The 25,004-nt window shown below is 36.4% G+C and overlaps 1 protein-coding gene across 15 annotated transcripts in view; it reads left to right on the top strand.

Moving 5' to 3' along the window:
- The window catches only part of FOCAD (focadhesin), a 371,528-nt gene that overhangs the window by 185,553 nt on the left and 160,971 nt on the right, over positions 1–25,004 (top strand). For all 15 annotated transcript variants that reach the window (XR_011995526.1, XR_011995525.1, XR_011995524.1 and 12 more), the window contains 4 exons: positions 17,405–17,509; positions 17,921–18,022; positions 18,544–18,674; positions 20,576–20,702. Coding sequence is in view for 10 of the 15 variants with exons in the window: in XM_072728177.1 (XP_072584278.1) it covers positions 17,405–17,509; positions 17,921–18,022; positions 18,544–18,674; positions 20,576–20,702 (465 nt within the window). In the remaining 5 variants the exon portion in view is untranslated. The remainder of the gene's footprint in view (positions 1–17,404; positions 17,510–17,920; positions 18,023–18,543; positions 18,675–20,575; positions 20,703–25,004) is intronic.

The following is a 25,004-nucleotide window of genomic DNA, read 5'->3' as shown; positions in this document are numbered from 1 at the left end:
TGTGAGCTGTAAAGACACGCCTCCTTCTGTAGCAGAAGGAGTGCTGACACTACTCTTCTCTGAGAGGCTGGCCCCCTTCCAGAGAAGGAAGGGGGAAGCCATGCCTATCAGCATCAATTAAAGGGAGTTAGCAGAGGGAACCCCTGAGAATTTCTCCAACTGTCATTATGAAAGGGGACTCCAACTACCTCCATTTTGACTTCAGACTTTCTGGTGGATTAAGTTTTTCTTTCCAGCTTACCTCTTTCTCTTTTTTTAAAAGATTTTATTTATTTGGGAGTGAGCAAGCAAGCGAGCATGAGTAGGGGGAGAAGCAGAGGGAGAATTAGGCTCCCTGCTGGGCAGGGAGCCAGACATAAGGCTCCATCCCAGGACCCTGAGATCATGACGTGAGCTGAAGGCAGACGCTTAACCCACGGAGCCACACCAGCCCCCTTTCTAGTTTATCTCTTAACTGAGACAAAAGACCATGCAGGCAAAGCATTCCCTGATGGGAACCGCAGTTATCCCCTCAAGCGATGAGGAATGCCCTGAGCCAGCAAGACCCCATCCATGATTGACCCCAAGACAGTGATGGACCTGACCTTTACTGCCCACCTGCATGCACCCACTGACCTTTGTCCTACATTGTCCTTAGACAAATATGGAAGTATTTCTCTGTACTTTGGAGGCTGCCTTCTCGACATTAGTCTCAATGAAATAAATTCCTTCTCCTTTTCCCACCACTGGTCTCTCTGCCTTTGGATTTTATTGGTGGCGAGGGGCTGAACCTGGTCTGTATGCGACCCCTGCTCTTACACTCCTGTGCCCTGGTACAACCATATACTTTCACTGCAGAGATTCTGCATTTAACTTTCTTAATCTCATCACAAGGCGGTAAGAAATGTGTAGCTGTCCTCAGGTTAGGCTTCTGTGGGCATTGAGTGATGCCGAACTATTTATTGTATTAGAGGTTGCCAGATGATTGGTTCATTTCACACCTTTTCCTTTGGTTTTCACTTTAAAATATTTTGTGTATTGTTGAAGTTTACACATGGCTGTCTCCAGTTTCACTCTATTTGAAGCTTTTCTCAGTGATGTCATATTGCCTTTATAATTAATGGTGAGTTGCTAAAATATTGTGATGCATAAAAGTAATTGCAGTAACCAGTTATGCCCATTCTGTCCCTTTTCATGTTTCTTCTCCTTTGAGACATTGAAGGAATTTCATTTAACCTGTGTAGAAACCAGGAGCCTTATACACATTGCTGTTGCCTGGTGAAAAATCGTTGGTACCTGTTTTAAAGTGCTCAGTGAGCATCTGATGAGTTCTTAGTTATTTTTTGAAGCCAGGGAGGATTCAGGCAATGGTCTGCAAAATTGCTGAAGGAAGTCCAGGAATCTTTTTTAAAAATGGTGGAAAAATGAAGAATCATGCCTGCATATATTAGGTTGTCTTAAATCAAACCCTAGCTGAAGCAGTAGTGACACATGCTGTTCATGAAAGACTTAATACAGTCCTTCTAATCGGATGAATTGTCTTTTTGTGCAAAAACTGTTATTACACTGTGTGTGAAACCAACCATGCTGCAGGGGGAAAAATTAAATCGCCTGACTGAGAGGTCACTTGTGAATAGTAACACAAGATCTATTACCGTTATTAGGGGCTCTGGAGGACATTCACCCTTTTATGGTCTTTCAACTGCTGGAATGAAATATTTTAGTGGTAAATGACACCCTTCTGGGAAATCCTCTGAAGGATTCATTCTTTGCTGTTTGTACATTTTAAAAAGGGGGAGGGGCCTCAGGGGAAAAAATCACATTGTTCCTTTCAGATCACTTAAAAAATTTACTTATTTTGACTTGGTGTGATGACGATTGCCTTTTAATGTTCCTCATTTACACCATTCTTAATCTGGGTCTATTAGTATCACACTTTATCTTTCGTAACATGTCAGGCACATTCTGTAATCTTTTCCTTAGGGAAATTCATGATCACATGGAGGCTCAGACACCAAGGGTATATGCGGTTTATGTCAAAATCTGGATTAAGCACTTTAAAATTCATGAAATGAGAAGCGTCCTTATTTTGTTTATTTTCTTTGAGGACCTCTGAGTGTATATAAGGAAGATTATGCAAGGATATATTTTAGTTCTGCATGGCAACCATGCTGAGTGGTAAATATTTTAAGAAATATTTTCAGAAGTGAATGAATAGCTATTGATCTGAGGTGCAGCTTTATAACATAGTTATTAAATTGGGAACCAGAGTTCCTTTCTTATGGATTACATTCATTATAAACTGTCAATCCATTCCGGAATTACCACTCTTGGATTGTCTGCCTTTTTGCTATTTTGCTGTATGGTTGAGATTAGCTTTTGTGGGGGGAAAAGAACAATATAAGAAATCAAGAGCATTGCAAATAATTGGAGTGATTTTTTTGTGAATTTTGAAGTCTTACCTATTTCTTCTTCCCATTATTTGAGTTTTGCATCTGTTTTTTCTTCTAAAACTTCCTTACTTTATTGCCCCAAAGATATGGAACCGTTATAGTGATGTGAATAAGCGTACAAATTCTGTTGGATTTTGGATTTCTCAGTGCCTTCTTTTGTTACAGGTATTTTGATGGGTTCATTAAAACCTATCTGTTGAAATGGGGGTTGGTCAGAAGAAGGAAGAGAGGGAAGCGAATATGTTGTCAGTAGGAATAATACGTAGATATTTGAGCTTCACCTGGAAATAAAAATAATTTTGTAAAATGGGAGATAGAAACCCTTTGTCAGGTTGCTAATGAGAGGCTTGACCTAGCCGCTGCTGCTGTAGCATCTTTGGGGATGATGAGAGATGCAAAATGCACTGTTGCTAGGCAACTCTCTTGGCTGCCTTTGGAGCAGGTTCATATGTGCTAAGAGCTAATGAATCCTCATGTCTGCTCTTTGAGGCTGTTCAAAAGCCAATGAAGACATACCGGGCATTTAGCATTTACAAGTACCTGAACTATTCTTGCCGTGTCATTTACCCACTAAAAGAATTAAGTTGACCATTTAGTGTGTACTGAATATTGCTTTATTTTTTCAAGGTATATCAAGATTTGAGCCCTAATATGTTTTCAGAAAGGAGCTCAATAAGGATGCCTTAGTTCCTATTGACACTAGTTAAGTTGTTCTATGTGAAGGCTTGTTTTAAATTCAAATGCTTTTTTGCACCCCCCCCCCAAAAGAAAAGCAATCATTTGTTGGAACTTGCCTCTTTAAGCCTCTTAGAAAGTTTTAAATTATACTGTCTTCATGCCTTGCCCAGCCCAAAGGCATTATTTCTAAAGTTGATAGAAATCTGGAACCCAAAACTAATTTTATAGGTGGCCTGCCTAAAACTCCTTCCTTTTCCATCCTCCCACTCCCAAATCCTGGGCAGTAGCCTTTAACAAGTACAGAACATGAATTAAAGCCTGATAAGGAAACATCCCTGCATCAGATAATGAATCTAAGTACTTGTAAGATCCCACCCAACCTCTAGTAATAACTACCTATCAGGGGTGCTGTAAGGATTACAAGATTCGGTGCATGAACAACATTGTTTTGTGCCATATGAACACAGGTTTTTATAGTGAATTCCAAGTATTGTCTAAATCCAACAAGAATTTTGTGTGACTGGATTATTAGCTATTAGTCAGGCTTGTTAGTATTTTGGTAGGATATGGGATAATTGTAGTGGGATTTATTTGTAACAGGATTTAGCCTATACCTTGTTTATATTTTGGTTGTATTAACCTGTGATTCTTCCTAATGTCATAGCACCTAGTATAATACCATGTAATAGAAGGCATTCAATCTGTATCTATTGCTTAAAGTTGTGTAAACCTCCTGTATAGACTAAATTAAATTGTTTCATTTCTTGTAATATTGCAAAGTATACTGGAGAGTCTGTTGTGATTCTGTGTCTATGTTTTCTCACTTTTAAAATAAGAATAATAGAAGAACCCACCTCATTAAATTCATCATGTAGAGTAAATGAGATAATCCAGAGTAGAGTACCTGGTTTATAATCAGTGTTCAATAAAAGTTATGTATTATTAAAATTTTGGTTGATTTTTATAGCCCCTTTTATTCATTTCACAATTATTTATCTACTGCCTTATGTTCAAGGAGCAGTGCTAGGCTATTTAGCAAATAGACATGTTCCTTGCCCATCTGGGGCTTATTGTTATACTTTACTCCCAAGTGCATGCAATGAAAGCCATTAACTGTTTACTACCTGTGCCTATGTGTGTATGTGAGTGTGAATGTCAGTTTGTGAGTGTGTATGTGTGTATGTATATGTATGAATGAGAGAAACTACATTTAGTATATTTAGGTGCATTAATGGGATAAAGAATAGTGCTGTTCAGTAGAAATACAACATGAACCACATACATACTTTGAAATTTTCTGGTAGCCACATTAAAAAAGTAAAAATAGGGGCACCTGGGTGGCTCAGTTGATTAAGCCTCCGTTTTTTTTTTTTTTTTAAGATTTTATTTATTGAGAGAGTGCACATAAACAGAGGGGAAGAGTAGAGGGAGAAGCAGATTCCCTGCTGAGCAGGGATTCCCCTGACCCTGAGATCATGACCTGAGCTAAAAGCAGGTGCTTAACCAACTGAGCCACCCAGGTGCCCAAGCCTCTGACTGTTGATTTTGGCTCAGGTCATGATCTCAGGGTCGTGGGATCGAGCCCCATGTGGGGCTCTGAGCTCTGTACTCAGCGTCTGCTTCTCTCTCTTTCTCCTTCCACGCTTCCCCCTGCTCGCACATATGCTCGCTCTCTCTCTAAAATAAATAAGTAAATCTTAAAAAAAAAAAGCGAAAATAAATAGATGAAATTAATTTTAAAATTTAAATTCAATATATCTGAAATATTATTTTAATGTGTATTATGTAATATGAAACATAAATTTAATATATAATATGCATTTTAATATGTAACAATTATTAATGCAATATTTCATCTATATATATTTGTATTAAACATTCCGAATTTGTTACGTATTTTAACCTTATAGCACATCTCATTTTAAATGCTCAGTAGACACATGTGGCTAGTGGCTATTGTGTTGAATAGTATAGAGGTACTATAAAGGTATCCCAATGCTCATTTATTTGATATATATGTAAATATGTACTTACAAATACTTTTTTAAAATAATATTTTATTTATCTATTCATGAGAGATACACAGAGAGAGGCAGAGACACAGAGGAAGAAGCAGCCTCCCTACAGGTCGCCTGATGCAGGAATCGATCCCAGGACCCCAGGATCATGCCCTGAGGTGAAGGCAAATGCTCAACCACTGAGCCACCAAGTGTCCCACAAATACTCTTTTCATTGATTTTACTTGGCTAAAAATAGCCTTACAGTTTCTGCAGTGGGATAGAAACCTAAAATAATTAAGAACAATAATTCTTAAAATGGAATATTCAGGGAGGTGCTCAGCAGGTGAGGCTATGTCAGGAAGCTGTGTGTGTGTGTGAAGGTAGCCAGTCCTCAAAACTTAAACTCTGTTAACTTGTCTTCTTTCTTCAGCTAGTCTTGAGTTTCATCCCACTCCTGTTTACTGAGTATTTGTTATATGTATGTTTTGGGCTAATAGTATAAAGAATAGAAATAGTGTAGCTGCCTGCAAGGCATTCCCAGGCTAGTGTGGGCAACAAATGTGAGAAGGAGTAACTATTACTCAAACTGTGCTGAAATGAAGGTGTGCCCAAAGATACAGTGACAAACAGTATTTAGAATATTCTTTACTGAGAAAGTGCAAATGACTCAGTTGGCTTTAAATTTTTTCTATAGCTATAAAACAATATTTTTCATGGTTAGTTCATAAATAGTTGAACTCTCATTTTGAAAACAGAGGAACATATACAAGGTTCAGTGAGCAAGGGAAAGGACTTGCTTTGTGCCTTGAAAACTAAGCTGAGCAAGAAGGCAGTGGGAGGAGCATGATCAAATTTGGTTCCCTGACATCAAGTGTCTTCTTCAGGTGGGAAATTTACCCTCATTCCTCCAGTGAGCCTCTACTGGGTCCTACTATCACCACACTCATTTCCACCTTTTTTACTAGTCCTGTATCTGCTGGTCGTTTACCATCCAGTTTGGTTCCATCACATACTGAAGCATTGCTCTAAATAATTTTAGTAAAATATCCTCTTTTTTTTTTTTTTTTAACTAAAGTAATATGGAATAGTCATATGGAAAATATCCAAACAATATAGTTTAGTATATATTATACTCACAAGCAAACACATTTATCTTTTTTTTTTTCTCTTTTTGATTTATTCATTTATTCAGTAGAGACAGAGAGAGGCAGAGACATAGGCAGAGGGAGAAGCAGGCTCCCTGGGGGGAGCCCGATGGAGGACTCGATTCCGGGATCCTGGGATCATGCCCTGAGCCAATGGCAGACACTTAACCACTGAGCCACCCAGGTGCCCCACAAACATACTTATCTTAATCTACCTCTTCCCCTAAAATATGCGCACAAAGGCATTGTATTTTGTAAATGTTCCTTTGCAGGGGCACCTGGCTGGCTCAGTGGGTTGAGCATCCAACTCTTGATTTTGGCTCAGGTCATGATCTTAGGGTTCTGTGTTGGGCTCCACACTCAGCGTGGAGTCAGCTTCTCTCTCTCCTCTACCCTCTGCTTGTGCACCTGCATTCTTTATCCCACTCTCTCTCTCCAAAAAAAAAAAAAAAAAAAAAAAGTTCCTTTGCAGCTTGTGTTTTTCTGTTATTAGAATGTTAGAGCCATTTTTCCCTGAGAGTTATACAGATTTATTTTATGAGTGTTGAAGGACAGTGTATCAACAGGTTTTTTTTTCTTTTAATATCTAAAGCTTAATGTGTGTACCTATTTCCACATGGATAGACATTTAAGTTGTCCTTGTGTTCTTTTTGCCATTATAGATAATGTGGTAGCAAACGTCTGAGGTATTCTTGTGCCCGTCAGCCCTTCAGAACAGCCTTGTTCAGTAGAACTTTCTGAAATGTTCTATAATATGTGCTATCCCCTATGGTAGCTACTAGCCATGGACGACTATTGAGCATTTGAAATTTGGTTAGTGTAGCTGAGGAACTGGAGTTTTATTTAATTTTCATTAGTTTAAATTCAAATTTAATAGCCACATATGGCTTGTGGCTACTATATCAGGCAGCCCAGCTCTAGAATCTTGTCCTTCCTCTAAAAAAGGAAAAGCAGTCATTGTTACACTCGTAGTATTTTACACTTACCAAAGGCTGTCTTGAATTGTTTTCTTGTTCTTATATCTTAATTTCTGTCCATAGAAACTATTTTCTGTACTTCAAATCTTCAGAGTTGAGTTTGGCTGATTCAGTCAATGATGTTTATGATTCTAATTGTTAGTTCCTTGACAGTAAACTCTTTGAGAGCAGGGGCTGACTTTTCTTTGATGTATCATTAAAGCTTAACACAGCACCCACCATGGAGTTGACCCTCAAATATTTTTGATTGGTAGGTGTATAATGCATAGGAAAGTTTACTCCTACTATTGATATTTGGAATACTCTAGAAGTTATTCTTTTAAAAAATCTACATAACATATTTTTAAATTGCTAGTTTTTTTTTTTTTTTGTTTTTGTTTTTTGTTTTTTTTTTTTAGCAAAATATAAGATGATTCAGGGTCAGGGGTCTATAACACTACCCCTGAATTCAGTGATTTGCTAGAAGGACCACTGGACTCAAGATATAGTTGCAACTATGACTATGATTTATTATAGCAAATGGGAAAAAAGCAAAATGTGCAAGGGAAAAGATTCATTGGATAAAGTCCAGGGGCAACTAGGTACAAGCTTACTTCTTACAGGGGTCCTCTCCCAGAGGGTCTCCCAGAATGCACTTTATTCCTCTGGCAATGAATTATGACAACATGTGTAAAGTATTGTCTACTAGAGAAACTTGTTAGAGACTCTGTGCCCAAGGTTTTTATTGGGGCTGATCAGTGTAGGAACCATGTTTTGTTTATTTGTACACATGTTTCGACATGGCCATATCAGTAAAGAATGGTAGGAACCCATAGAAAATCCACTTTCCAGGATCCCACCTGGAGGCCAACTTTGCAATCAAGTCTATTAAGGATGGCAGTCTCAGGTTTGCTACATTAACTCTTCTGTGGCACAGTATTTTCTGAATATTCTTCTTCTTAAAGTGTATCCATCTTTACTTAGTAGTTTTCATTGTTTAACCCTTAGTGAGCTCTTTCCTTTCTAGAGAGCAGGTAAATATTCACTTACCATTCTAGTTTCTTAAAAGATTAATTCTCTCTGATTTTAATTCTTGATCCATTGGAGTTTTTTTTCTTGCATGGTAATGTGTTAGGATTCCTTCTCATTAATCCAGTTTTTCTATCACCATTCATGGATTAATCTTTTTTTATCCTATTGGTTTGCACCTTCTGCTTCTATCATGAATGTCATTGTCAGTGTCCTTTTCCTAACATTCATTTTATCTTTCTAGCCTAATGATATTCCTTAATCCACAGATCATGCACAATAGGAGTTTACTAAATCTGTTTTCTTTCATTCCTTAATGGTATACCATCTACTCCAAGCAATGGAATCAGTCTTCTTATTCATTGTTGCAAGAAATTTACATCAATCCTTTTTAATGTTACTGGCTTCTTTCATTAATTTCACTTCATCCTGGGTGTTAATCTTCTTGGCTAATAAAGCATCCTAATAAGATCATTTGTTTACAATTATTCATGCAGACCCCATTTAATGGTCAGCCTTTTATTTGAGACAAGGACCTAATAACATTCACAGTATTAAGATATTTACCACTTACTTAATCTTCAAAGGATTTTTTGTCATCGAAGAAGAGTGAATATTGGAATCATACTTTATATTCAGCCACCTCGTGTTGGCCATGTAATCATTTTTTCTCAAATGTAGTATGGATTGGCTCCACATCAACTATAGTCAGTCTAGCATAGTTTTTCATATCCCAGTAAATTGACCTGACTTTCATAGCTTTGGGTTCTTTGAGCAATTTACTATTTTAAATCCAGAAGCATTGACTATTTTTACTATATAAGTGCTTACCAGCTGAGCTATATTTTGTTATATCCCATTGTTGGAGGGCATTCAAACTCCTCCCAATTCTTTTTTTTTTTCTTTTTAAGATTTTACTTATTTATTCATGAGAGACACAGAGAAAGAGAGGCAGAGACACAGGCAGAGGGAGATGTTGGCTCCATGCAGGGAGCCTGATGTGGGACTCAATCTTGGAACTCCTGCGTCATGCCCTGAGCCAAAGGCAGATGCTCAACCACTGAGCCACCCAAGCATCCCTCCTCCTCTCAATTCTGATGTACACAGTGACATACACAGTAATAGAAATTGACTGTACCTAATTGGAAGGAAAAATACATACATTATACCTGAAGGATATTGGCTTTTAACTTGTGTCCTGCCAGTCAGCCACTAAAGATTTAGGTCTCATCATGATAGAAATATAAAACCTACTTTTTTCAGGGAGGAAATTTTATGCTTACAGGAATTTGATCATTATACTTACCATTTATAGCAAGTGTCAAAATGTTAGCAATAGAAAAAATTAATGTTGGTTTTAGTTCTTTCTCCCACTGGTGGTTGTGTGTTAATTATGTGGCTAACCATTACTTTATAATTTTTCTTATGCCATTTTCTAAAAATAGAAATTGTCTCTGACTCTGAGAGATAATGAAGATTCAGATGGCTAAGGAGACTCCTCAGGTGATTTGATACTTGACTTTACCTTATTTTAGTCTAGTGCTATTTCTCCTGTTTTTCCATACTTGGAGCTTCTGTGCTGTTCACCTGATTTTCTATGTGCTGGAACTTTTTACCTCAAATTCAATGGATGTCCTGGTAACATTTTGATATGCTGGTAACATTTACTTAGTATTTTCTAAATCTCTATTAATTTGGTCAGAATACTATTCTTAAGTACTTCTCTTTGCAAGTGTTTTATCTTAAATAATTATTTACAGAATCAAATAACTGTAACACTATTTTAAGATCCATCTTGTTGAATGGAATCAGAGCAAATTAGGAGTAATTGATGCATTCTTTTTTTTTTAAGATTTTAATTATTTATTCATAAGAGACACAGAGACATAGGCAGAGGGAGAAGGAGGCTCTCTGCAGTGAGCCTGATATGGCTATATGATATCCTAGGACCCTGGGATCATGACCTGAGCCAAAGGCAGATGCTCAAGCACTGAGCCACCTAGGTGCCCCAGTTTATGCATTCTGAAAGCATTTATGGTATCCTGGGAACCAGAAGTATGGTAGGCAGAGTGGCAGGTACATGGGCTTTGGAGGTCAATTGCTTTGGTCCAATCCTAACTCCAGCATGTGCCAGCTCTTTTAGGTTGGGCAAATTGTTTGGCCTTCACGAGCTTCTGTTTTGTCATTTGAAACACTGTGATAATCATGATTTTCTGTAAGTGTTTAGGAGAGTGTTCACAGTAACTGTCCAATAGATGTTAGCTGCTAGTATTAGAGGAGTCAGTATAGATCAGATGCTTAGGCTGGACTGGAATAAGGCTAGAGTGAATCGCAAATAGAAGGTTGCCCAGTGGGGGGCTTCTATTCTAGACATCTTTCTTCCCTTGACCTTGTTTGACTCTGAAAGTTTACATTTCAGACCTGGGACTACTTATCAATTATGTTTTATATAAATATAATTTAAATCAGAGAAGAAGAACATTGTACTGTTTACATTTCTTTGATGTTACTGCATGCCTGCAGTTTCCTTATCAGTGAAAGAAATTATTAGCTTTTCAGCACTTTGTCAATGGACTGCTTTCCAAGGTATTTGTAAATGTGTTGCCGAAGCAAGCACTTCAAGGTATTACTTAAATAATAAGCCGAAACCATAAGTAGTTATGTCAAGTTAAGTGAGGAAGGTAGAATTAACTAATGTTTAAGGCATTATGCCCTTTTTTTGGTGAGAATAAATAATTTTTAAAAATTTTCTTCAATGTTAAAATTATTAGTGCATTTATGCTTCTCTTTGTATGTACCATTCATTCATTGAATGTATAAAAATGTAGTTTTTTATTTCTAAATTAATGCATACTGTTTTCTTCCACTGTTTTATAAATGGCAAATATACTTGCGTATAGAATTTACTTTCATTTTTTTCAAGGGCAAAATCTTATGCAAAGATATTTCAGCATTTATCTCATTGAAGGACATAAATGAAATATGAACTAGGAATGTACCTGTGTAGTTCAGGTCTAGTTTCATACAACCGAAGTCTGAAAAGTTAAAGAAAACCTGATAATGCTTTGGATTTTTGCCTCTTCTACTAGATGACCATGTCTTAAATTATTTCTTTTCACTAGTGTCCTTATTTCTGTGGATATTAATTTATTACTGTATCTTTTATATAGTGATAAAATATGAGCTCTCATTCATTTAAAAAAGAGGGAGAGTTGTAAACATTAATTATATATTCTTTCATCTGATGACTAAGATAAATAGCAAAGCACTTTCTGTATAACCCCATAAAATATGCCAACATGGATGTTTTTCATGAAATCTAGAGTTAAATTTTTATATTCTGTTCTTTATATGATTGACTCCAGGGAGATGCTGATTTATGTCTCTCCTGCTTGCTTTTTCTTGTATGTTTTGTATAATCACAGGGAGAAGTCTTACTTGATAGCTGTTTATCCTGTTATAGATGGTCTGGAATCTCTGCTTTCACTCTGCCAAGTAGAATGGAGGAGTGGACTGGGACATGTACTCCACTAACTGGCTTTGTCATCCCTTTGGGCCTCACTTCCATCATCTGTAAAATAAACTTGTTCGGGGTGTCTGGGTGGCTCTGTTGGTTAGTGTCTGACTCTTGATTTTGGCTCAGGTCATGATCTCAGGGCTGTTAGTTTGAACCCCTGTGTCAGGCTCTGCATTGAGTGTAGAATCCTCTTGAGATTCTCTCTCTCTCTCCTCCTCTTCCTGTCCCTCCCCCTACCCAAAATAAATAAAGTTGTTCAACCAATAGAATTCGACAGACTCTTAAAAAACAACCCCTTGATTCTTTTTTAAAATTATGGTACAAAACCACATATGAAATATACTTCTTAGCAGAATTTTGGGTTTAAGGTACAGTATTGTGTATAAATTTTCCTCTTGCAAGACTGAACCTCTATACTCACTGGATAGTAGCTCCTTGTTTCCCCTTCTCCTCAGCTCCCCAGAAGTCACCATTCTATATTCTTCTAAGACTGCCTACTTTGGATATCTGGTACAAATGTGGAGTCATGCAGTATTTGTCTGTGATTGGCTTGTTGCAAGTATAATGTCCTCAAGATTAATCCATGCTGTAGTATGTGACAGGATTTCCTTTCTCTTAAGGCTAAGTAATATTTCATTGTTATGTATAGACCACAGTTTCTTTCTCTTTTCACCTGTTGATAGATATTTAGGTTGTTTCTATCTCTTGGCTATTGTGAATAATGCTGCAGTCAGCATGAGAGTGCTAGTACCTCTCCCAAATCCTGATTTCAGTTCTTTGCAATTACACAGAGAAGGACCCAATGTTCCTATTTTGTTCATTATTTTCTGTCAGTCTCACAGCTATTTTTTAAAAAAAAGATTTATTTTTTTGAGAGAGTGAGAGCAAGTGCGAGGAGAGGCAGAGAGGAGAATCTTCAAGCAGACTCTCAGCTGAATGTGGACCTCAATGTGGGGTTGTTTGATCCCAAGACTCTGAGATCATGACTTGAGCCAAAACCAAATGACTTGAGCTTATCTGACTGAGCCACTCAGGTGCCCTAGTCTTACAGGTTTTTGCCTCTTATTTCCTCTGTTGTATCTTACTTTGTGTTTCATCATCATCATTATTATTTTTTTTTGTAGGGAAATGCTTTGATTCCTTACTCATTATTTTTTGTGTATCTTCTCTAAGTATTTTCTTTGTGGTTACCATGGACTTATAGAAAACATCTTATAACAGTGTATTATAAGCTGATAGCAACTTAACTGCTGTTGCATTCAAAAACTCTTTTATTCTCCCCACACTTGGTTATTATTGGTACAAATTACAGGTTTTTGTATTGTGTATCCATTAACATATTTTTAAGGTTATAGTCATTTATACATTGGTCTTTTAACTCCTATACTAGAATTTAAAGTGTTTTATGCACTATCATTACAGTATTCTGTGTTTTTCTATTTATTACCTACCTTTATTTTTAAAAATACTTTTAAAGATTTCTTTATTTATTTGACAGAGAGCACAAGGAGGGGGAGCAGCTGGCAGAGGGAGAGAGAGAAGGAGGCTGTCTGCTCAGCATGACCCTGGGATCATGACATGAACTGAAGGCAGACACTTAACTGCCTGAGCCACCCAGGCGCCCTCCTTTTCTTTTTTAAAAAATATTTATTTACCTTTATCACTGAATTATACTTTGATATGCTTTTGTGTTGCTATTATCCTTTAATTTCAACTTGAAGGGTTTCCTTTCACATTTCTTGAAAGGAAGGTCTGATGGGTGAACTCCCTCAGCTTTTATTTGAAAAAATATTTCTCTTTCATTTTTGAAAGAAAGTTTTGCTGGCTATAGTAGTTCTGGTTGTGTGTGTGTGTGTGTGTGTGTGTGTGTGTGTGTGTGTATATATATTTTAACACTTTGAATATGTTATCCTGCATCCCCTTCTGACCTATAAGATTTCTGAGGAATCTACTAATAGTCTCATGGGGCTCCTTAATAATCCCATCATTCTAAACTTTTTTTTTTTTTTTTTTTTTTTTAAAGAGTAAAGAAGGTTGAGGGCAGAGGGAAAGGGAGAGAGAGAATCTTAAGCAGACTGTATGCCCCATGGGGAGCCCGATGCGGGTCTTGATCTCACAACCCTGAGCTCGTGACCTGAGCCAAATTCAAGGTTTTGTCACCTTAATTTGAGCCAACCAGGCATCGCTCCCATCATTCTAAATCAGTTTATCATTGGCTTGAGTTCTATTGGAACGAGGGATGCAAAGGTATAGAATTTTCTGAAACCAAGAAATCTTGAGACTGAATTATAAGGCACTTTCCAACTTATTTTAGATTTAAAGACAGAGCCTTCATTCTCTTTCTGTCTCCAGAGAGTAGAATGCTCAAGCAGAGGATTCAAGAGCTTATAATTACATCTCAAGTAATTCAATCCCTACACATATGTTATTTCATTAGAAAAATTACTTTATGCAAAAAAAATATTTTCCACACACATATATATCTGTATTTGTGTTTTTCTAATGAAATAACACCTATTTTGTTTTTTCCATTGACTTTGAGGCTTTAATTTGGGATGTAATAGCCATGGAACTGTATTAAGATTGTTTACAGTAAAACTTTCCCATTAGGTTTTTTCATTTCTGAACTCACCAGAAAAAAAAGAAATACCCATACATACTTCTTTAAGTCTGAGGCTTGTAAAAAAACTATACTCTTCAACATAAATAGAGCACTTTATTTCTTTTCTGACAATATAATTAAAACAGTTGTTTAAAACCCTTACAGTTAAGTACACTATTTTATAAAATGTCAGTAAATGTACTGATTGCCTTCCCAGAACTAAGAATCTGTCAAAGTGTCTTAGTAGAAATCTTACCAGAAGGGGTAATTGAGACTTGTGCAATGCAATCTAAGATAACCTTTTGTTTTTAATTAAAATGGGGAATAAGAAGCCAATTCAAAAATTTGTCTCCCTTCATTTGCTCAAGGTACTGTGATGGAACTTCTGTTCTAAATAGAGTCCCAGCAGTTGTTAAAAACATCAATTCTGGCTGTGTCTTGTGAGTCTATAGCCATTACATGTGTGGCTCCAAACGTTGCCATGATATATCATGGTCAAGCTCATTAACGAATTAATGTTTAACTGCTACATTTTGGTTAGTACGTTAGTAGAGGATTTTTTCCTTCTTGAAAGTGAATTAAAGTAAATGTCTTCCTAACCTTAGAGAAGGAGCAGGCTTTCTAAAATTATAGCAGATAGAGGAAATTTAACATTCTGGACAACAAAAGTGTGAAATGCACTCGAAGGAAAATAAAATTTTTTTGGTGCTACATTGTGTTATCAATAGGCTCATAGTAAGTATTCACTTACTTATTTTGAAATGAACTTTTAAAAATAGCTTTATTAATATATAATTTGTATGCTTTATGCTATATATATGCTGTATATTCATCCATTCAAAGTGTATAATTCAGTGACTTTTAGTATATTCAAAGAGTTGTGCAAACATCATTACAAATAATTTGAGAATATTTTCATCAACCCCAAAAGAAACTTTGTACTCATTAGCAGTCACTCCTGAATTCCCTCTACACCTCTCCGATCTTAAGCAATTACTTTCTGTCTCTATAGATTTATCTATTCTGGACATTTCATGTAAATGGAATCATATAATGTGTGGTCTTTTGTGACTGGTTTCTTTCACCTGACATGATGTTTGCATGGTTTGTCCATGTTAATTCCTTTTCCTTTATATGGCTGAATAATATTGCCATTGTATGGCTATACTACATTTTATTTATCAGTTCATCAATTGATAGATATTTGGGTTGATTCTGCTGTTTGGCTATTGTGAATTATGTTGCTCTGAACATTGACGTATGAGTTTTTTGTGTGGATATGTTTTCACTTCTCTTGGGTAGATACCTAGAAGTAGAATTGTGAGATCATATGGGAATTTTGTTTAACCATTTGATAAACTGCTGGACTGTTTTTCGAAGGGGCTGCACCATTTTATATTCCTTCCAGGAGTGTATGATGGTCCCATTTTCTCCATATCCTCGCCTACACTTGCTATTGTCTTTCTTTTTTTATTTAGATCCTTTTGGATTTAAGTGATATGTCATTCTGATTTTGATTTGCAGTTATGTCATGGCTAATGATGGTTGAATATCCCCATCTTTATAGCCATTTATTTATCTTCTTTGGATCCTTTGATCTTTACAATTGGGTTATTTATCCTTTTATTTTGCATTATAAGAATTCTTTATATATTCTGGATACAAATCTCTCTCTCTCTCTTTTTTTTTTTTTTTTTTTTTACAGATTTTATTTATTTATTCATGAGTGACACAGAGAGAGAGAGGCAGAGACAGAGGCAGAGAGCGAAGCAGGCCTCCTGCAGGGAGCCCAGTGGGGGACTCGATCCTGAGATTCCAGGATCATGCCCTGGGCTGAAGGCAGATGCTCAACTGCTCAGCCACCCAGACGTCCCACAAATCTCTTATTAGATGATTTGTGAAAAATATTCCCCCACTCTGTGGGTTGTCTTTTCATTTCTTTGTAGCATCCTTTGAAAGACAAGTACTTTTAATTTGATGAAATGTATTTTTTTCTTTTGTTGTGCTTGCTTTTGGCGTCTTATCTAAGAAGGCTTTGTCTAAGGCCACAAAGATTAACTACTGTATTTTCTTTAAGAGTTTGATAGTATTAGCCCTGCCAATTAGGTCTAAAATTTATTTTGAGTTAATTTCTATGTGTGTGTGAGGAAAGGGCCCAAATTCATTCTTTTTATGTGGATATCTAGTTGTTGAAATCCAGCACCATTTTTTAAGAAGACTCTTGGCATATTTATAAAAAATCAATAGAACATGAACGTAAGGATTTATTCTTAGATTCCGAGTTCTGTTTCATTGATCTGTATTTTTAGTTGTTAATGCAGGAACTAACTCTTGATTACTGTAGCTTTGTAGTAAAGTTTGAATTTGAAAATCTCAAACTTTGTTCTTTTTCAAGATTGTTTTGGTTATTTGGGCTCTTGGTTTTCCATGTGAGTTTTAGAACCAATTTTTCAATTTTAACAAGTAAGCCAGCTAGAATTTTGATGGGATTGTGTTGAATCTATAGATTTATTTGGAAAATATTACTTCTTCACGATACTAGGTTTTTTGATCCATAAGTAAATTGCTCTTCTCCCTTTATTGTGTTATCCATAGGGATAGAAGTGGACATCTGAAGAGATATTTTTGTCCATTAACCACTCCCTTATAGTACGACAAATTTTACTTATTTCATACTGGAATAACACATTTTACTATACAATTATTTTATTGTGTATATATCCTTAGTGTTACCTTTTCATTAGAACTGGAAACTTCTTTGGGGTAGGATATTTTTTAGCTACTTTTGTATTGCTGGGAGTTAATGTCATACTTGCTTAAGAAAAACATTTTTGATTGGTATTTGGCAGGTTATTATAAAAGAGAAAATATTAGTGTTACTATGAAATTAGCACTGACAACAAATAGCTAATATTTTTTTAAGTCTTCAAAGTTACATATATTTCCTATTATTTTCTCCTTTTGGAGAAAAACAAAATAATGATTGCATGAGAGATTGATTTCTTTTACAAGGCATAATGAAGACATTTTTAAAATTCATTTTAGGTACCAAATCTGATTCCAGTTTTGATGTTCAAGTTGGGAAGACCACTGGAACCTGTATTATATAATGACATCTTGTATACTTTACCCTCACTTGGTGTCCATAAGGTTTGTATATTAACCAGTTTACTTGGGAATGAAAAGAGAGTGAGGCAAGAATAATACATTGAATTTTGTTTGGTATTATGAAATTTCAAGCCCTTAATTTTGCCGTGACCACTACTTCCCTTGTTGGGCCAGAACAACATTATTATTATTATAGTATTTAAGAATTATTTAAAATCATTTAATAGCCAAGTTTTCCCACTGGCTGTTATCTGAAATTAGGTCTTAGACTACCAGGGTTGCTAGATAGTCCCTCCTCAGAACTATCCCCCACCTCTGCAAAGATAGGTAATATTGTAGTTAGCTTCCATTTTTGTCTTTATTCTATAAAAAGAGATTTTTACATTCTTTTTATAACCTTGGGAGTACCTACATTTACATTTGTGCAACCAACATTTCTTCAATATTGTCTAGGTGTGTATAGGACAAATTCTACGAGTGATCCAACTTCTTGGAACCACTCCACAACTAAGAGCTGTCACTCTGCGCTTGTTGACATCTTTGTGGGAAAAGCAGGTAAGCTCAGATATACACATGTGTATTAAACACATTCCTTTCACCAAAGCAGATTAATTTTGTCAGTGTGTGTGACAGTGCTTTGATATAGTAGTGTTAAGGAGTAGCATCGGTGATTGCATTGAGAAATTTTGGTTTAGTGTGATGCTTTTGATCTGTAATGCAGTCATTTGTGATTGACTTTCAAAGAGAAATTGAGAATAGAAAAAAAACTTATTTCCTTAATTCTGGAATTTATTTCTCCATCTGCATGGAAAAAGCAATAGAAATATGATTACACATGATTAGAGCCTTTGTAATTAGGGTGAGACTCAGTCACCTTTTTCTTGTCTTATGAAATGAACAGTACATGGGTCTGTAAGAAAATCCCAGCAATCACAAAAGCATTCTTCTCTGCTGATTAGAAAAAATGCAATATAATTAGTGATGCAAATGTGAAATTTGGAGGTAAAAATTCTATGTAAAATGATTATTCAACTCAAGTTATGAAATTACCTTTTTTTATGAAATTGCCTTCTTAGGATCGTGTATATCCTGAACTGCAGCGTTTTATGGCCATGTCTGATGTGCCCTCTCTGTCTGTGGGCAAGGAAGTCCAGTGGGAAAAACTCATTGCCAAAGCAGCATCGATCAGAGACATATGTAAGCAGAGGTAAGATGTGCTTCATGCTTAGGAATGTGTATCATGTTATTCTTTTGCTCTAAATTTTTTTTTATTGCAAACAAGAAACTAGGAAAGGTAGGCAGAGGATGTTTGAGTAAGAATAAATTAATTTTCACTTCCAGTTTTCTGATTATAAAACTTGGTCACATTGAATAATAACTTTTATAAGGAAGCATGTCCTTTCATTTTAGATCTAGCCTTGTATCTAGATTTATAGGAAATTTGTATTATTTCTTGGCTACTAATTTAATATTATAATAAAAAATGTGATACTATGTTTTCTATTTTTTTGTTGTACAGATCTTTGAAACCTAAGCAATGGACCATAGTCAAACTATTCTTTCTTATATTTTCCCTATGTTATGCCTGATTTTTATCAGGAATTTTAATAGGGAAGGCCTTATTTTGTGACTCATTGCATGGAATTAATTACCAGGAATTATTACAGGGATGACCAGATCTTGAATCCCCATGTATGCTCTAGAGTTGAGGAAGACACGAAAAATATTAGGGAAGTGACTCTGCTGTTGTCAATTAGGGATTAATCCTGAAGCTGGTAATGTAGATGATTCTTGTTTCAAAGCTAGGATCAGGATGTATCGAAACCTTAGCAGGTCTGCCTCCTTTCTAAGCTTCAGCCTTTTTTTTTTTTTTTTTTTAAACAGGATTTTTTTTTCTTTTTTCTTTTTTTTTTTAATTTTTATTTATTTATGATAGTCACAGAGAGAGAGAGAGAGGCAGAGACATAGGCAGAGGGAGAAGCAGGCTCCATGCACCGGGAGCCCGACGTGGGATTCGATCCCGGGTCTCCAGGATCGCGCCCTGGGCCAAAGGCAGGCGCTAAACCACTGCGCCACCCAGGGATCCCTAAGCTTCAGCCTTTTAACAATGCAAATATAACCCCACTCTGTAAGTCACACACATGTAACCCAAGACCTGAGAGTGGATGCTTTGGAGGTACTGGCATGGAAAAAATTGTAGAGATGAAGGATTATTAGCCAACATTTTGATTTTACCTGCTTAAAGCTGAGGTTTAGGAGGAGTTAAATATCAGATTGAGTTAAAGTCTTTTGAATTCAGTGTTCCACCTCAAGATCTGCCAAAATTTTCCAGTTTTGCAAAAATGATTTCTGTTTGCCAGACAGTGAAACAGTAGAATACAGCCAGGCAATTTCATTAGTTGGTATTTTGTTAGAGAAAACTATTATGTCACTGAGGGTGTAAGGAAAGCCAAGGATGGACCTGAGCATTTCTTTGAGAACTTAAAATCATTCTGGGGATAGCACATTACATGTGGAATAGAGAGGAGAGGAAGAGGAAGAGGAGTGAGTGAATCCAGCATAGTGCCTGGCATGAGATGAGTGTTTAGTCATTTATAATTCATATCATTACTTTTATCATCATGATCATCGTCATCACTGGCATCGTTATTGTGATAGGGGTAACTACCATAGTATCACTACTGTAATAAATTATCTTCTGATCTCCAATCCCTGCTTCTGTAGTCAGTGGCTGATACCAGAGCAACCGGCAGGCAGGCATAGCTCTATATTTACTGATAATCTCAATGAGGCAAGTCAGTTCTTCCCACTATTATTACAGTCTTGAATTTTTGTCAATGCAGACAATAGGATTTACAGTTTTGGTAGAAGATTTGTTAGCAAGGGTCCTCTTTCTTGAATAGTATTTCCTTATCAAGAATGAATCTTATGGCATGGTAGGAATGATGATGATGCAAATCTTTGAAGAAAATGTACATCAGTATTGGAGGGTCAACATTTAGTGGGCATGAGGGTAAAGCAATGTGCTAATGCTTTTTGTTTAGGCTAGAGTCCTGGGAGTGGTGGTGTGTTCTTTGGCTTGAATCTTGTTTCTGACATTGCTTATAGGCCCTATCAGCATGGTGCAGATATGTTGGCAGCCGTTTCCCAGGTGTTGAATGAATGCACCAAACCTGATCAAGCTACTCCCGCAGCCTTGGTCCTCCAAGGCCTCCACGCGCTCTGCCAAGCGGAGGTAGGCTTTTTAAAGTTGTTCTGGGGACACCTAGGTGGCTCAGTGGTTGAGCATCTGTCTTCAGGTCAGGGCATGATCCTGGAGTCCTGGGATTGAGTCGCACATCGGGCTTCCTGGATGGAGCCTGCTTCTCCCTCTGCCTGTGTCTCTGCCTCTGTCTCTCTCTGTTTGGTCTCTCATGAATAAATAAATAAAATCTTTAAAAAGTAATAAAAATAAAAGTTGTTCAGGATCATTTTGAAGAAAAATGTTGTTTGAGCCATAGTAGTTAAAAGGATGGAAGTTTAGATTCAATTAATTGCATGTTTGAGTATTCATTCCCAGAGATTTTAGCTTGGGAAGTGAAGCAAGATCTTCTATTTTCCAAATTCTTTCTAGAGAGGAGTCTTGAAGCACCTGGACCTGTGGATGTTCTCTAGAAGATAAGGAAAACCACTCTACATTTTTCCTTTATTCTCATTTATTTTTTTTTAACAGAGAAGGCAAAGTTAGGCTCCAGGAACTCTTCAGTATATTGGCTTCTTAATTTTGTGATTAGAGAGCCTTAGACGCAGAGGGGATGAAGAGATTGGCATAAGCTTGTGGCAGTTTCATAGCCAGCAAAAACTGTTGTTGGCTTTAAGACTGACGAAGGATCTGTTCTTTCCTAGTGATCAGTTTGGGGAGGATGGATTGATGTTACACTCGAGCCTCTACACATTTTCTGAACTTTAGACCGCTTCCCAAATTACAACCCAGCAGAGAGAATCTTAACTATTTTGAGGAAATCTGATAATTTTGTTAAAGATCATTTATCAACCTAACCAAAGTTTTTGACACAGTGAAACAGACTTACACAATTGTAGTCTTTTCGCGAAGGAGACTAAGTGGAATTTTCTTAGCTTACGGCAATTACGGTTGATACGATAATGAATATAATGATATAATGCAGGCAGTGACCGTACTAGCAATTATAAGCTCATGTTCTTGTGCTAAGTATTTTCCGTTTATGCTCCTCATTAATTCTGCAATATAAGGATTATAACACCATTTTATAGATGAGGGAAATAGAACTTTGAAGGGGGTTATTTACTCAGGGTCTTGGTATGAGGCTAACCTACTGTTCTTTTGGGTAAACACTTGTTTGCATAGAGATGAGCATCGTCACTGTTTAGGAACCAATGTGCTGAGGGCAATGCTTTTAGACCATGGGTCCAGTGGTTGACAAAGTTGTTAGGGTTTCATAGCAGAGGGCTGTTATAGCAGGGGACACCTACACATAACCAAGGACTTTTGTTTTTTATTGCTTTAGTCAGTCATCTGGAATTGGGAAGTGTCACTTTAATAATTATCTTGCCTTCATGATAAATAATTCTAAACCTTATTTTGAAATGAGTTTTTAATAGAAGCTTTGTGAGTAGAGAGAGTTCTATACTTTCACCTCCAAGCAGTGATCATGGTTACCATTTTGGAGTATTTCCTTTTGGTTATTTTTTTCCAAACAGACATCAAGTCCTTTCCAAAATTAACTTTTTCCCTCTAACAAATGGTCATTTTGTCTTACTGTGTCTATAATTCCATTGTGTTCTCCACCCATCCCCTGCTATTACTACATGGCTTTGTTGTCTATAGATGCTTATTAACTCATAAGAAATTCTCAGTGTCTGGTGCTAATTTTTCTCATTCCATTTCTATAAGATAGTTAGTACTGGAGATAGGAAAAATGTGGCCTCATGTGGTAGGAAAAATCTTTGTTTTGGGGCATTTGTGGGACTGTCCCTGAGACTTACCAGTTATTAACTTCCTGTCCTTTGGTTAGTTTACCTAACCTCTGAGCCTCTAGTTCTTCAAATGAAAATAAAAGATTACTCAAGAAAAAAAACAATGTCTGCCCACATAGGTGCTCTTTAAATGTTGAGCTTGCTCCTGGAAAATTGATACACAGTTGGAGATAGTGCCATCAAGGAGGTTTCAAGTAATTTTTTGCTTTTAATCTTTTCCCTAAAGCTTACATTATATAGGACAGTGACTTAATTTCTTCCTACAGATGATATCCTATCCTTTCAGTTCTAAAGCTCTTGTTACTTCTTTCAACACCTAAAGGAGACAATTTAGGATTGTTGAAATCTATCCCCCCCCCAATCCAAACCACCACCCAAAGTATTTTACTAAATATCTAAATCCATTCAGGCTGCTGTAATACAACATAATATAAACTGGGTAGCTTATTAACAAACACTTCTCATGGTCTGGAGGTTGGTAAGATTGAGCTCAAGTTGCTGGTATATTCAGTGTCTGGTGAACCTTGACAGTAGTAATATATCTTTGTGTTTTGATTAAGCCATTCCAAGCTTTTTTTGTATGTGTTCATTATTTGTGAAGCTGCTGCTGTTCTGTCCTGTGATGTGTGTTAAAGTTGCAAAATATACTCAATTTGGAGGCTCTTGCCAGGCCACATTTACTAATTTTGAGCTAATCTTGTTTTTCTTTTTTTTGCTAGCATGCTATCCACAGAAACCAGCATGCATTTTGTGAGGCCAGTTATTCTGTCTTCTAATTGATATCATGTGTGAAGCAATTGATGGTTGCCAAGAGTTTCAAGAATGAAAATATTCAGCATAGTTATAAATCTATTTCCCAGTAGCATTTGGTAGTAATTTGTCTATCCACTGCTCTTTAGATTCTTGACTGTCAAATATAATTAAGAATATAGAAAGGCAAAAACAATGAAATTTTAAAAACTATTAAGGAAAGAGTAAAATTGAGTTAACTATGTCTTTTAGAAAATACCTTTGGAAGACCATCCCAAATTGGATTTCATTGGGCTTTCCCAACTTTGCATTTTGCATAATAAGTAGATATCTTTTTCTTAAAATTGATCCTGGACTCCTCAGTTTAGAGTCACAGTTATGAAATTCATGTTCCTGGAGGGTCAGATTAAGCCTGCAATTCCTACTCCTTAATCGTTTATGATGGTCTCCAATGAGAGATTGAAAGGATGAATTCCACCTCAATGCCAACTGTATGAAGGTGAAGATCATCCTTCTACTATGAGTTTCTTATTTTGTGTTTTACCAAACCCAAAACGTAAGGGGAAGTTCTAGGAATCTTGCTTAACCTTAAAGACAAGAATGTAGTTTCCATTTTGGAACTAGAAAAGAAACTTATTGTTTCCTTAGCATTATTGGTATATTGATTCAGGACCTCAAACTTTTTTTTTTTTTTTTTTTTTAATGGTTGAACTACTTTTTTACAAGTTGCAGCTAATATTTCTGGGATACCTAATATGAATTTGGATACTTTGTGACACTGGGGTTCATTTATATTGAAGAAATAGTGGCTCTGGCAATTAAAAGTAACTTTCTAAGGTCACATGACTCATAAATGAAAGAGAAGGAAAACAGAGCCAAGAGTCTCTCCAAGTCTGACTTTCTTTTGTTATTTTGAGGCTTCCTTCCTTTGAAAAATAAGAGCATTGAAAAAAGTACTTTTCTTTATCTTCAGGGTGAGGGTTTGCCATTTTCAAAGGAAAATTAATATTCTTGCATTATCTTTTCCATATTTTTTCCATCCAGATTTCTCATCACTTTTGGCCATATTTCATCCCCATTTACCATAATTTTCTTCTTCCTTTTTTAATTATTTGAGAGAAAGAAAGCTTGAGCATGCAAGTGAGAGAGAAGGGCAGAGGTAGAGGGAGAGAGAGAATCTCAGGCAGACTCCTTGCTAAGTACAGAGCCTTATGTGGGGTTTGATCTCATGACCCTGAGAACATGATTGAGCTGAAATCAAGAGTTGGTTGCTTAACCCACTGAGCCACCCTGGCACCGCATTTCTTTTTGACTTAATACAAAGTTATGTCTCTGTGAAGCAATATTCTCTCACTTTAAAAATAAATTTTATTAAACTATCATTCACATACTGTTCGTTTCATCTATTTAAATGTTTATAATTTGATGGATTTTAGTATATGTTCAGCGTGTACAGTCATCACCACAGTCAGTTTTAGAATATTTCACCACCTCCACAAAGAACCCCTGTACCCTTTAGCTGTCATTTGCCAGCCAGTCACATCTGCCCTAGCTCTAGGCTCTAGGCAACCATGAGTCTACTTTCCCTCTCTATGGATTTGCCTATTCTGAACAGTTTATATAAATGGAATCATACAATATTTTGTTTTTTTGTGACTGGCTTCTTTTACTTAACAAGTTTTCAAGGTTCATCAGTGTTGTATCATGTATTAGTACAGTACCTCACTTCTTTTTATGATGAGATAATATTCTATACAGCAATTTGACATTTTATCCATTTATCAGTTAGCAT

This window comes from Vulpes vulpes, chromosome 12, assembly GCF_048418805.1.
Source record: "Vulpes vulpes isolate BD-2025 chromosome 12, VulVul3, whole genome shotgun sequence".
Lineage (NCBI taxonomy): Eukaryota > Metazoa > Chordata > Mammalia > Carnivora > Canidae > Vulpes > Vulpes vulpes.
This window is presented reverse-complemented; position numbering and strand designations above follow the sequence as displayed.